The sequence below is a fragment of the Musca vetustissima genome, unplaced genomic scaffold (genome assembly GCF_032173495.1).
Source record: "Musca vetustissima isolate MV318-11 ecotype Yass unplaced genomic scaffold, APGP_CSIRO_Mvet_v1 utg127388, whole genome shotgun sequence".
NCBI classification, from domain to species: Eukaryota; Metazoa; Arthropoda; class Insecta; order Diptera; family Muscidae; genus Musca; species Musca vetustissima.
In genome coordinates this window covers 102,295-116,936 of record NW_026876800.1, presented here as the reverse complement: position 1 = coordinate 116,936, position 14,642 = coordinate 102,295, and the positions used below count along the sequence as shown (strand labels likewise).

Genomic DNA, 14,642 nt, shown 5'->3' with positions numbered 1-14,642 from the left:
TTAAATAGTCCTTGAAAAAAATATTCTATAAAAACCAATATTTTAAAAATAAAATTATAACAAATATATTTAAGATTTTAAATGTGATGGTATTAGAATAAAACTTAAGATGATAATGGTCAATTGATTTTTTTTTTTTTTTTTTGAAAATGGGAATTAAAATATCATATACCACCATTTAAATTCTTATACATTTTTTTATCATTTTTGTTGTTTTCTATTTTCTACATCAAATTGTTTGAAGTAGTTTCTGTTTTTTTTCCTGTGATATTTAACAAACTATCCATGCCTTGGACAATATTCGGAAACATAGCTTTGGTCGCCCAGTTATTGTAGAAGAATGCACAAAGAAAGGCCATTGAGTATGGCTACACAAGGACATGTGCTTCAAATGTTTGTTTTCAAAGGACATAGGAAAAAATAAAATAAAATTGTCATCGAAAAAAAACTATTTGAATATATGGCAATAGAAACAAAAAACAAGAGCCACTTCAAATGTTATTAAAAATATTGAAATTATTTAATGGACAATTGAGTGGGAATAGGGGAATGCTGGCACCTCAAGGTTGGAAAATACATAGCTGTGCAGAAATATGGCCAGCATTGATTTTAGTTGGTTTGGTCGTTAGTTGGAGAATGATATCATGAAGATAACATTTCACTTTTTGTTATTATTAAATTATTTATTTAAGACATTCATCTACAAAAATTGATATTAAAAATTAACTATTTTCCGCTAAAAATATAACAATTATTAACCCATATTTTCCCTGAAAGAAAATAAATATCAAAAAATCGACTTTAAAAACATATCCTTTTTTTGTCCTTCGTTGTTTGAACTGTCAATACCATTCAATTGGCATACAAACAAAGGACGTATGGCAAATACTAAATAAAAAAAGTTTTGACAATAATTTTGTTTAAACTTCTACTTCTACACAATTGAATGCTAAGCAGTCAAGCAAACAGTCAGGGCATACTTATATATTTTGGCAATTTGATTTAAGTTTTCGGGAAATTATTGAATCGAAATGTAATGTTTGTAAACATCATTGAATCACTTTGAATTGTCCTTTTAAAGAATAGAAGAATTTTGCATGTATGATGGGTTCTGGCCAATGAAGACCCCTATTGTTTTTGGAAAAGATCGATTAATATTTAGAGGATGAAATGGACCAAAAACTTTATTTTTGTCGGTTTTTCTGGTCGCTCCAGAGGCCGCAATTATGGCTCAAACACCCCGAATTTTTGCATGGAGGAGGGAATCGGACCAAGGAATAGGCATGCCTGTTTTGATAATGATCGGTCAATATTTAGCGGATCAAATGCACCCTGACTTTTGTGTGAAAAAATAAAAAATATATTTCCGCCCTCTAGTGTGGTAATTGGTTACCAAATAATGTCTCAGTACGTAAGCACCTGTAAATATTTAAGTGTAACTCCCACTTCCGAGTACATACGACCATATAATTGGTATCAATTTAAAGGTCAACCACTCCTCTTGAACATACTATCAACATCTCGGGTCTAGGTCCTGCAGGGGCAAATACATACGCCATAGAAAACAAATTTTGTAATTTTTCACACAAAAGTCAGGGTCCATTTGGCCCGCTAAATATTGACCGATCCTTATCCAAACAGGCATGCTGATTATTTGGCTCGATCCCCTTCTCCATGTTAAATTCCGGGATGTTCGGGCCATAATTGCAGCCTTTGGAGCGACCCAAAAACCGACAAAAAATAAGTATTTGGTCCATTTCATCACCTAAATATTAACCGATCTTTACCAAAAACAATAGGGGTCTTCATTGGCCACAACCCGTCCTACAAGCAAAATTTCGTAAATATCTACACCTTTTGTTGGTTGTTGGAAACAATATTTTGTAATCTTCTTTTTTTTTTGGTATTTGAAAAAAATATTCTGTAAAATCTCGTTGTTGAAAATATTTTATATGGTTACCAAGGATATCCGTTATTTGTTGGCGGTTAGCAAAGATATGACAGCAAAAGAACGTCGTGCTCTTTTATCTCATTTCTTTGCTGACAGATAGTTACAAACTCGAGCGTTAATTTGTATTGCCATACCCCCAACATCCACCCTCTTGGATTTATTAAATGACCGGCCTTCCATGCTAAATGCAATTTTAGTATTTAGCTTAGCCAATCTTCTGTGCCACATTGAAATAACAAATATCACTTAACTTTAATTTGTAAAGGAAAAAAGATTTCCCAGAATTATTCTGTCGTTTCATAGCTTCTCTCCCCTACTCTCTGTTCTTACTCTCCCCCACTCTCTGGTCCTCTCCCTTGTGCAAGTGTTATCAAATTGGTTGCAGATTTATTGTCATCCAGATATGAGATTTTTTTTTGAAACCAACTGAAAAAAGGTAATAATAGTTATGTGGACTTTGATCCAAGGGAGGTTGGAGGGTTGGGGTTGGTGAGTCTAGTGTGTGTGTGTGCTATCACAACTGCAAATATAATGCAGAAAAAAAATCCAACTGGAGAACTTGGGGGAGAGGAAAAATGGAGGATATCAAATCCTTTTGCCTGGGTCATGCTGGCTGGCGAACATGAAATTGCTGCTGAGTAAATAAATCTAAAACCGAAATCGCAGTGCACAGCTGAGTTTTTTTTTTCTGTTGTTTGGAAACATTTTTGTAGAGTCAAGTTTACATTTGTCATTTGAAAACTTGCTGAGATTTTCTACAGAGGGGATTTAAATCATGTCAACTTTTGTAAAATTAGTACCATTCCGAAATGAGAAATACGGTGTTTTGCCAAGAGATATGGTAAAGAAATGGTGTGGGGGAAGGGAATACCACTAAAGCAATACAATGTTAGCCAAGTTAACTGTGAGTGGGTATTACTAAATTGTGTGCAAATATAGAAATAATAAAATAATTTTACTATTACGAGTTAAAAACGAGATTGGTATTATATTTGAGGGACACTAAAAGTGTAGAATTAAAAAAATGTTCAAAGACAAATCCTGGGCATGGGCTTTTTTGATAATATTTTTTTCAAGGACCACAACTAGATCTTCTGCTTATTATACCTTAAAATTATTATACTGACATGTTTTTGTTTTATTATTTTTCTTTCAGATCTCTCCAATGATGAATTGGACAACGACGACGATGATGCAGGTTCTTCAGAATTTCTCAACACCAACAGCTATCATCCGTCAACGTCGCCTTTCAAATCGCAACGTCAACGATCGCTAACACCAGATCGCAATGAATCGCACAGTTCGTCGAGTAGTTTACGAAAGCAACGATCATTGACTCCCGAATCACGATCATTGACACCAGAAGATCGTCGCCGCAAAGGATCACAAATTTCCCTAATGGGTTCACGACAAAATTCCAGTTCACGTAGCAACACTTTGGAACGTAAACACGAGAAAGTGAATATATCACGAAGTTCGTCGAGTTCAAGTTATAGTGGACGTGAACATGATAATCATGGAATTGGTGGTGGTGGTGTTGGCGGTGGTAATGGACTGACTGTTGGCAGTAGCGGCCAGCAATATCGTCGTTCGGTTGGCCGCAATGCCAAGCAAGCGGAGGAACATCGTATACGTAGATCAAGGTAAGAAAGAAGGCGACATTTTTTAGAAATGGACTTTTTGTAGTGGGAGACAAATTGCTTATGGCTACCTATCTGAGGCGTGGATTTTTCTAAATATCTTTCTATGTTGTCGGGGTATTATAGCTTTGTGCAGCCCGAAGAAATATTGGTCCTAGACCCACCTTTAAGTATACCGATAGTCATATCTCGATAGCTGAGTCGATCTAGACATGTGTGTCCGTCCTTCTGTCCATTATAATTTGTAAACACGATACAGGCCACAGTTATGGACCAATCTCCACTAAATTTTGCACGTAGGATTTTTACTGGCAAATGAAGACCCCTATTGTTTTTGGTAAAGGTCGGTTATTATTTAGGTGATGAAATGGACCAAATACTTAATTTTTGTCGGTTTCTTTGGTCGCTCCAGAGGCCGCAATTATGGCCAGAATGTCGGGAAATTTAACATGGAGAAGGGGATCGGACCAAAGAAAAAGCATGCCAGTTTTGATAAAGATCGGTCAATATTTAGCGGATCAAATGGACCCTGACTTTTGTGTGAAAAATGACAAAAGTTGTATTTTATGGCGTATATATTTAGCCCTGAAGGACAAAGACCCGATAAGTTGATAGCAGATCCAAGAGGAGCGGTTGAACTTTAAATTTATACCAATTATATTATCATATGTACCCGGATGTGGGAGTTACACTTAAATATTTGCAAGTTCTTACGTACTCTGATATTTTTTAGTAACCCATAATCACACTAGAGGTTAAAAATATAGCGCTGATCGCTTTGAAATTTTCCATGAGGTTCCAGGTTGTGGTCAAGGATATCGCCAATAATTTTTGGTGGTGGATTTTGGGCGTGGATTTTTTAAAGAATATTTTTTCAAGGACTATTTAAGGCGTGGATTTTTTAAAGAATATTTTTTCAAGGACTATTTAAGGCGTGGATTTTTTAAAGAATATTTTTTCAAGGACTATTTAAGGCGTGGATTTTTTAAAGAATATTTTTTCAAGGACTATTTAAGGCGTGGATTTTTTAAAGAATATTTTTTCAAGGACTATTTAAGGCGTGGATTTTTTAAAGAATATTTTTTCAAGGACTATTTAAGGCGTGGATTTTTTAAAGAATATTTTTTCAAGGACTATTTAAGGCGTGGATTTTTTAAAGAATATTTTTTCAAGGACTATTTATGGCGTGGATTTTTTAAAGAATATTTTTTCAAGGACTTTTTATGGCGTGGATTTTTTAAAGAATATTTTTTCAAGGACTATTTATGGCGTGGATTTTTTAAAGAATATTTTTGTAAGGACTCTTTAAGGCATGGATTTTTTAAAGAATATTTTTGTAAGGACTATTTAAGGCGTGGATTTTTTAAAGAATATTTTTGTAAGGACTCTTTAAGGCGTGGATTTTTTAAAGAATATTTTTGTAAGGACTCTTTAAGGCATGGATTTTTTAAAGAATACTTTTTCAAGGTTTTTTTTCTAAATAAATTCTCCTCTTTTGGTTTTCTGTTTTCCAGATCCCTCCAGCTAACCGAACGTTCACCAAATCGTGGCCACAAAATGATCGTTTGTGTTGGACAATCCCATGCGAACTCCAATCAGCCACCCATATATCAGCAGTCGAATATGCTGCGCAACAATCAAATGGCCTCCATGGGTCCAACCAGTAATTTTCCGCCCACAATTCGAACTACAGGAAAATCCCAATCGATATTATTGGGTCCATCGACAAATGGCAGTAAAATTGTTCGCCAGAATGATATCGATAAGAGTCGTTCATTCGATTTCGATTATTGCAATTATAATTCGCAGACGAATGCCGCCATGAAGTCACAGCACAGCAATAACTCCCTGCTGGTGGGCAGTGCGGGAGTATTAAATCGTGATGCCGCCCTGAGACTGGATTTCGATAAGTCACGTTCCTTTGATGAAGACTATCGGGAGGCGGTGGTAAGCAATAATAATTTAAATGCGGCGGCAATGCGTTATTTGCAGGCTGCTGCTGAATCTTCGGAACGTAATCATCAGCAGAGATTAAGGCGGTCATCCCCTGTAGAAGGCGGAGGAGGAGGAGGGGGAAGTGGTGGTGGCTCCAGGAATACACGTTCTCCACAATCCTCCGGGTCGTCTTGCAATAATTTGAGTGTACCACGCCAGACGACCAGTCCCCAGAATTATGGCACTCGTTTGTGTGATCACGAAATGACATATGACCTAATGCGCAAGAGTTTAGATCGTTCGCCGATTATGGAGTTTAGGAGGGGTGATAGTGCTGGCGGAGGTGGTAGCAGTGGTGGGGGAGATTATGATATGCCCATAATGCGTAATCGTGAGACCATTAATTCCGGAGGTAATTCGGAGCTGAATTTCATGAATAACGATGGTCGCATCTATGAGCATGTCAGCTCGAATTCGTTGAAACAGCAGCGTTCGCTGAGGCGTACCCATAGTCCAAATGAGTCACATTATTCGTTGGAACGTTCACATGATCGAGGCTCATCGAGGGATGAGATGACACCACCGGATACCACGGCCGATTATCGCAATGATTACAATGATATGTATCGGAGGACACGTAGCACCAATCGTGGAAGGTATTGAGGGAATTTATGTTGAATTAAAATAACAACAACAACAAAATTATTGAATTTGAAAACCAAACACACCAAATTTATTGTGGTGTATTAACAGTAAAAGAAAACTTAGCTAACCTATTAATATTATTAAAAATAACAACAGCAACAACAAAAATTAATCTTGTAGTGATTCCCACTTTTTTAAAAAAGGCCCCAAAGAGAAAAACCAAAAAAAAAAACTAACAAATGTTAATTTAAGTGTTGAGAAAAAAATAACAACAACAGAAAAAAACTAACTACTACTAAAATACTTACTATATATTACTAAATGTTTATAGAAACAAATGATCTCCCCCCACTCACAATATATAAAAAAAACTTGAGAAAAAACTATAACAAAAAAAAAAACCAAAGAGAATTTCACCACTTTGTGTTTTTTGTTTAAGAAGAAGAAGACTGCTTGGCAAGACATATTTGAAAAAAATATATATAACCTTCTAATTTTCCGAACACCTGAACTTTTATGGATCCAACTAAGAGTAGCATGTATAACTAATCCTAAACAATAACATAGACTAAGTCCACCATGAGAGTATAGAAAAAGAATGATAACCAATGACAAAAACAATTAATTTTGAAAAAAGAAAAAAAAACAAAAACAACAACAACAACAATTCCATTAACCAAGAGTCTGTAGTGCTAATGTTAACTAATAAGAAACTCACCATATTAACATGAAATGAAATTTGAAAATTACAATTAAAAAAAAAAGAAATACTCAATAAAAACGAAATATATCTCCAATAAAAAATAAAACCCTGAAGCTTTAATCAATACTAAATGGTTTTGGAATGGTGGAATCCTAACTCAATATTACTAACGACTAATATTATTTTTTTAATTTTTATTTTTTTTTTACTTTTAAAACAACACACACTCACCACTTGTCATATTTTTAATTTAATTCGTTTAATTTTTATCATTTGTAATTGTTATTACCCTCAGCCTCTTGCCTAAGTTATTGTGTTAACTCTAATTTGATAAAATCTATTCCACATTTTTGACATTTTTATACCCTACACAACTATGTTGTCAGGGTATTAGAGCTTTGTGCAGCCCCAAAAGTTTGTAACGCCGTCGTCGTCATATCTCGACTAGCTGAGCCGATCTAGACATGTTTGTCCGTCCGTCCGTCTGGCCATTATAACTTGTAAACACGATACAGGCCACAGTTATGGACCAATATTCACGAAATTTTGCATGTAAGATGGGTTCTGGTCAATGAAGACCCCTATTGTTTTTTAGTAAAGATCGGTTAATATTTAAGGGATGAAATGGACCAAATACTAAATTTTTGTCGGTTTTTTTCTGGACGCTCCAGAGGCCGCAATTATGGTCCGAGCATAGCCGAATGTTGTCGCTTCGGATACAACCAAATTCGGCAGTTTACCACTTTCGGCCAAGCGAAGCGACTCTTTAGCTCTTTTTAGTCTATTTTCTTTCTTTTGCGGTGTAAGTTCTTGCACTTTTTGGAATTTCAATGGCTTTACCCCGAGCTCATTTTTGCCATTTTTACTTGGAGAAGGAGATCGGACCAAAGAATAAGCATGCCTGTTTTGAAAAAGGTCGGTCAATATTTAGCGGGTCAAATGGACCCCGACTTTTGTGTGAAAAATTAAAAAAAAAATATTCTGGGGCGTATATATTTACCCCTGAAGGACATAGACCCCAGAGTATATCCAAGAGGAGTCGTTGGCCATTAAATTGATACCAATTATATGGTCGTATGTACTTGGATGTGGGAGTTACACGCAAATATTTTCAGGTGCTTACGTATTCATATATTATTTAGTAACCTATTACCACATTAGAGGGCGAAAATATAGCGCGGATCGCTGTGAAATTTTCTAAGAGGATCAAGGACAACGCCTATAATTTTCGGTGATGATCAGATAATAATATTGGGATGAAGTGGACCGATTTTTTTTTTCTTTTTGTTGTTTTTTTTTTTTTTTTTTTTTTTGGTTTTTTTCGAGTCGATCTATAGTCAAAAATTGAAAGCCGAACATTGCAACCAGAGATGGCCTATCAGAAACAGTGATGTAAATGACATACATTTCCGACGTATAATACATACGTCAGAAACGTCGGAAACCTACCCAAATACATTAGGTTTCTGACAAAATAGCTATTTCCATTAATCAATTTGGAAATTACGCATGCTTTATTCAAATTAATATAAAATTTCAAAATTTTCTTCTCAAAAAATTTAAATTTTTTTATCAGTTCTTGTATGGAATAGATATATGTAAAAATAATATATATTCTTGAAAATAACTGTGTATGCTGATAATATTGAAATAAATGACGTTTACTACATTTATTACATTTTATACAGGTATATGACGTTTTCGACGTTTACACCTTTTTGACAGTCGAAAACCTAAAAATTCGTCACACGGACCATCCCTGATTGCAACACAACCCACGGTGAAGGAAATCTAGACAAGTAATTAGAAGGGCTGTACTGAATATTAGTAATAATAGTATTTGTTGACCTCTAGTCGGTCATGAGGTCGCGAAATATTGCCCAAACTCAGAATATAGTACCACAGAAAGTTAGATTTTCGTGGAAGTTGTGTAGGGTATCATATGGTCGGCCCCGTCCGACTATACTGCTCCGCTCACTGGTTTCCTTTTGTTTTCTGGGGTATTTACAAGGACAGTTCGAAAGTTCCGAGTCTAGTACAAAAAGCGCGGTATAAACAAAAAAAGTTAAGTGTGTTGGAAACTTCCATCTCTTATGAACACATGTTAAATTTTGTTTCGATCTGGCAACTCCTTCATAAAAACAGGTGTTCAAAAAAGACGCATCAGCAATTTTTTTAGTGAATCAATTTTTCCATTGTAAAAAAATTGCGGATGCATCTTTTTTATCTGTTTATCCGTGTTCTTTGTGCTAGGCTAAGAACTTTCCGAACTATCCTCGTATTTTATTTTGACACCCTACACAACTATGTTGTAAGGGTATTAAAGCTTTGTGTGGCCCCCAAGTGTGTAACAGTCTGCACTAAAACGTGAACCGATCTATCCCTGTCTGTGCTATTATTCAGAGTTCTAATATAAGTACTGCAATCTATTTCGAGATTTCAACAGACGGACGCGAATAAACATAGATTTTTATTCTGATCATGAATATATGTAAACATTGTCGGGCCTCCGGTGAATATTTCAAGGTGTTGCATACGGAATGAAAAATTCTCCACTCTATGGTGTATACCCTTCACCTTACATTGGGGAATTTCATTCACTCAAGGGGTACTAAATTGTTCTACATTACCATGCTAGGGGACAGAAATGTCGATCCAATCGGCTTGAAATTCGCTTATGGCCAAGGGTGGCGCCTATAATTTTAGATACTGATCAGATGATATTTAGGTGATAAAATGGACCAAAAACTTAACATTTGTCTTATTTTCTAGTCATTCTAGAGGTCACTATTCTAAGCCGAACATCTTAAATTTTACACGGTGAAAGGGACATGGTCATTCGAATCTTATCGAAAAATATTCGATGATAATACGGAGGAGCTGCTGTCCTCTAATCGAACAAGAGGTTATAAATATAGGTAACTATTGTCCAAACTCGGGATATAGATCCGCAAAAAGTTAGAATTCATTGGTAGTTGTGCAGTTGATACCCCGCAGACCGGTCCGACAATATTATATTGGGTATATAAAGTCAAACGCCATAATTTTTACATTTTTATTTCAATTTTATTGAATGAAAGCAAAAAATGTCGGAAATAGCATCAAATTGTAGAATTGGTCACGAATTATGGCTTTCAAACGGCCAAAGAACCGTCATACGTTGCCCGAATGTTGTTCCGCGGTATTTTGGCATATTCCCGGCAAAGCGATTGCTTGAGGTGATCGAAACTTTGGTATTTTTTAGTGCTAACATTGCTTTCCAAAATACTCCAGACACAATAGTCCAACGGATTTCTATCCGGAGATAGAAATGAAGCGAGGAACCTCATTTCGTTAATTCTTGGGTGGCTCGTGCTGAGTGCGATGGTGCTGAGTCCTGTTGGAATGTTCAAGGTCAGCGGCCAAAATGTTTGCGTGCCCAAGGCTTTAATACACCCTCCGGAATATTATGATGCCACGGTCGATTAATACCACCGGAGAACGACCATCGGCTTTTATGGCGGCTCACACCATCCCCATGGCCGGCGCTTCAGTTCTGGTGGCCAACCGAAAGTGCACATTTTCAGCTGACCTCTTTGGCAAGTAAACACGATCGTTTTGTTTGTTTACAAACTGCTGGACAACGACCCCTGCAAAAGTTAATTATACCGGTGAAAAGTGCCAGGGCCTTATAGGGAATAACCTTAAAAAAAAATTAAGGAAAATCAATGAAGTGGACGAAAGAAAACTGCAACATCAGCAGAAATGGTTCGAAATGTAAAGAAGCGACTTGATCGAAACCCTCGTCGCAGTGGTCGAAAAATGGCTCGTGAGCTGAGAATATCGCAATATTCATCCGTATTACTGCAGAACTTCAGTTACAAACACCTACGATCATTTTATTCTTCCTCTAACGAATCAGTAAGTCTAATCTCATGCCTATGCAATGAATAATCAAATTCACAATCATGCTACGGATTATTGTGATTCCCAAAGACTCGTCTCGGATGACACTATGTTGGGGTTTCGACCAGAAATTACTTCCTTCAACCTCCTATTCGCTAGACTCCATGTACTGGGCAGACGTATTCATATCTGGGCATACCTAAACTATCTGTATTGTCGGAATGATTGGGCTCAGAGGAGTTTCCGTAGTTGGGTGGTATTTTCCTCACCTGAAATCTCAATTATCTCAACAGCCTTTTGGTTAGTGGATTTCGTCAACTGTTTAATGACGCTCAACTGGCCTCGAGCACCAGACGCTCGAGTATCATGTTGTATGGTTTCAAGGAATGACGAATGTGCGACATGGCAAACATTCGTCGCTATTCTACGTGTATTTGTAAAATAGGTAAGTATGGTGATTTTCGGAATGCCACCTCTAGGCCTTTCTGAATGACCCGTCGAATAGGGGGACTAACTTTGAGACCAAACTCTCCGTTCCGCCCATCGACTCACTGTCAATTATTATCAGTGAGGGGAGTGGCGATACGATAAGTTGTGGCATCGGCAGATGCAATGTTTTATGTCGGTTCCTCATACGAAATCTCAATTGCCTCAATAGCCTAATGGTTTCTTGAAATCAGCTGAGATTTAATGATTCGCCACTGGTCTTGTCGTGGGTGTCACTAACAGACGCTCAAATCTTGCGTAGCATGACGTCAAGTTCTATTGTTTTGCCACGTCGTTATTCACGTTATTCCCTATCTAACAACTGAAAGGTCAGTCAATTTTGGGTTCAACGCAGTTCCCGATATTTTTTTTCTTTTGATTCTGACGTGACGTACGCTGTAATACTCAACCTTTTTCATGAGGATCTAAGCCGTTCCGCTTAGTTGTGTTTGTTCTTACAAACTTATACTAAAATTGTCTTGACTGTGCGATAGCTTGCAAGTCCCATGTGATCCTTCCGGGGGGCAATAAGGAGCTCTAAATACCTTGCTGAGTAAAGGGCTATTGACTCAGTTTTCAGCAGTCAAAACCTTGGGTGAACTCTAAAGGCTCTGACCACCCCGCTTGCCGTTGTTGTAGCAGCTAGTACTGCTGTGTATTTTCAATTTTCTTTAATCTGGTTCTGCCTCTAACTCCAAATTCAGAATGGCTGCGACCTGTACTGGTTGAGTCCAGGGAGAAGATGGGATTAGGTGAGTGGGTTTGACTGGACAGTTGAAAAGATGTAGCATGCCATGTGGTCCGTTACCACATGCCGGGCAGACATTGTCGACCTCTCCATCAATTCGTGCCCAATACGAATTGAAGCGGCTACACCATCCAGATCTCAGTTGTGCCAAGACCACTCTAGTTTGTCGAGGTAGTTGCTGGCCTTCTGCAGCTATCAAAGGCAGATGGTCCCCGAGGATGGTATTCACGCGATATTCTTGAAATGCTTCCTCAACTGCGTCCGTGTAATACTGTTCAATCCTGCTTGATAGGCCTGTTGATCTAGAGGCTCCCTTTTGTACCTCTGGACCTCTCTCTCCAGATCATGGAGATCCTTCCCGACATGACTGGGTGGTGTGTGCCTATCCATTAGGTAGTGGTTCGGATGGCTGCTCCTATAACACCCAAGCAAGTATTGCATCGACAACATCTTGTTGTGTTGACGCACAGGAAGGATCTTCGTCTCCTCTTGCAAGTGGTCTATTGGAGTCATGAGGAGACACCCTGTTGCAGTCTTAAGGGCGGCATTCTGGTAGGATTGAAGATTTTTCCACTGCGTTGCACTGACGTTAGCGGACCACACTGGCGGCGCATAGTTTACCACAGAGCGGCATATTGCTTTATAAGTCGTTAACAAGGTTTCCTTGTCAGCTCCCCAAGTGCTGCCGGCTAGCGACTTGAGAACCCGCTTGCCGTGGTTTTTCTTAGTGCCACTAACTCCACCAAGTTACATTGTATTCTCATGTTTCGCATGTAGTTGTGGTTCTGAATAATCAGCTCAAACGGTGAGCTTTCATTGCAAATACTTGGATATGTGGCGCATACCTATCCTGTTGGATATTCCATTTTCGATAGCCCTAAATATCGGCATTATTTAAGGTATTTTGAGGAAAGTCGAAGACAAATTTTCCACCAAAGTGATTGTAATGTGGTGGCATTTTTTCGGCAGCCTTTTAACGTTACGGAATTTTTATGATCTTAAGCGTATTTCCACCTGTGTTGAAAAGGGTGCAATGTAATTTTTATATTGTCGATTCTCAAGGGGGTAAAATACATCCTCGATGGAAATTACCAATGTTGTTTTGCGTTTTGGAATATCCCTCATATAACTGTACAGCCTCTTTCAAAATATTTCTTTGGATGCAATCTTCATTTTTCATCCGAAGTTCATATTTTCAAAACATACATTTTCAATTACGAAAAAAAATTCTGGCTCTCTTATTAACATTATATCCTCCAGAGGCTGAGGGTATAATATATTAATGAATATCGGCAAATTCGACTTTTAATTTATCTCGTTTTTTTTAATTTTTATTTTCTTTATTTATTTTTATTTCTATTACACACCCACTTCTGCAGAGATACACTTAAATCGGCTACCACGAACACCAATACAACTACACACACAAAACCGCTGCGACTTACCACATCGAATTGTTCTCAAGCCGAAGATCATTGTTCGTATTCACCCAAATGTGGAACCTGTCAGCATCTGCCATACGACAAGCAACACGACTATCTGAAATCGTTGACTTTGAAACGTAACAATTTCAATCGACCGCTATCACTTCAGAACAACAATAACAACACCAACCACAGTCACACATTACCTACCACAACTACAAATGGCCACATAAGAAAACCCACAGCAACAACAACAAATATATCAACTGTCAAAGTTAATGGCGTCAATACAACACTGTCAATGGAAGCAAACAACAAATGTCACTATGACAATACATTCCTCTCATCGTGCTCCGAAGATAAAAAATCACCACTCACCACACCAACATTACAATGTACAAAAACAACAACACCACCAATCCCAACACGTTCCTCAAGTAATATCTCACAATGGACATTGCTGTGCAAAAATGCCACAGCATCTTCGCTCTCAGCTCCATCCAATCCATCACAGACAGGTGTCGGTCGCGAGAATAATTTTGTCGGTGGAACTTCGGCTCACAATACCGTTGTCAATGTCATCACCACTACAACCATGAACTCATCACAAATACGGCCGCCGCAGCCATTAATGTCAGATTGTCTATTGACAGCAGCAGCCACACCGCGTGTCATACCATTGGCTGCAACGTCTCTGGTGTTTTTAGGTGAAATGTCAGTGACATCAAAACTGAATGATGATGATGATGTTGCTGCTGCCGAAGGTGATAGTGTTGATGGAACCTTCACCGGTGATATATCTAGGAAAAATGAGAATGTAGTGGTTACGAATGGCATATGCGTGAGTGATGACAATGAGGCTGCCGCTGCTACTCCATTGGATGTCAATTTGGCTAGGTAAGTAATTGGGGTTTCGTTTATTGAAGAAGGTCACTTGTTTTGAAGTCCTTTTGAGGGGTCTCTTGTAGAGGTATTTTATAGCAAGAAGTGTCCAAATATCTGCCAGAGGGACTAGAACCTTCAAGATGTTTGCAGTACATAATTGAACCTTAACAGCGTTTTCTACACATAGAATACCCTTCAAGAGGTGTTCAATTAGTGGATGGGATTTTATGAGGTCATCCATAGGGTTTTCATTGATTGGAAGAGCCTACCCTGATGATGTCTTATGTAGGTGGGCCACCCTCCATGGGGCCTTTTTCTATAGATAGAAGGACCTTCGTGA

At 37.9% G+C, this 14,642-nt stretch overlaps 1 protein-coding gene across 1 annotated transcript; it reads left to right on the top strand.

Annotated features, from left to right (window-relative positions):
- Positions 1–5,412: 5,412 nt before the first annotated feature.
- On the top strand, positions 5,413–14,318 carry LOC133321350 (putative uncharacterized protein DDB_G0282133). Its single transcript, XM_061530441.1, has 2 exons — positions 5,413–6,182; positions 13,373–14,318. Exons 1-2 carry the CDS (start codon positions 5,413–5,415, stop codon positions 14,316–14,318), a joined length of 1,716 nt encoding a protein of 571 aa, XP_061386425.1.
- Positions 14,319–14,642: the final 324 nt, after the last annotated feature.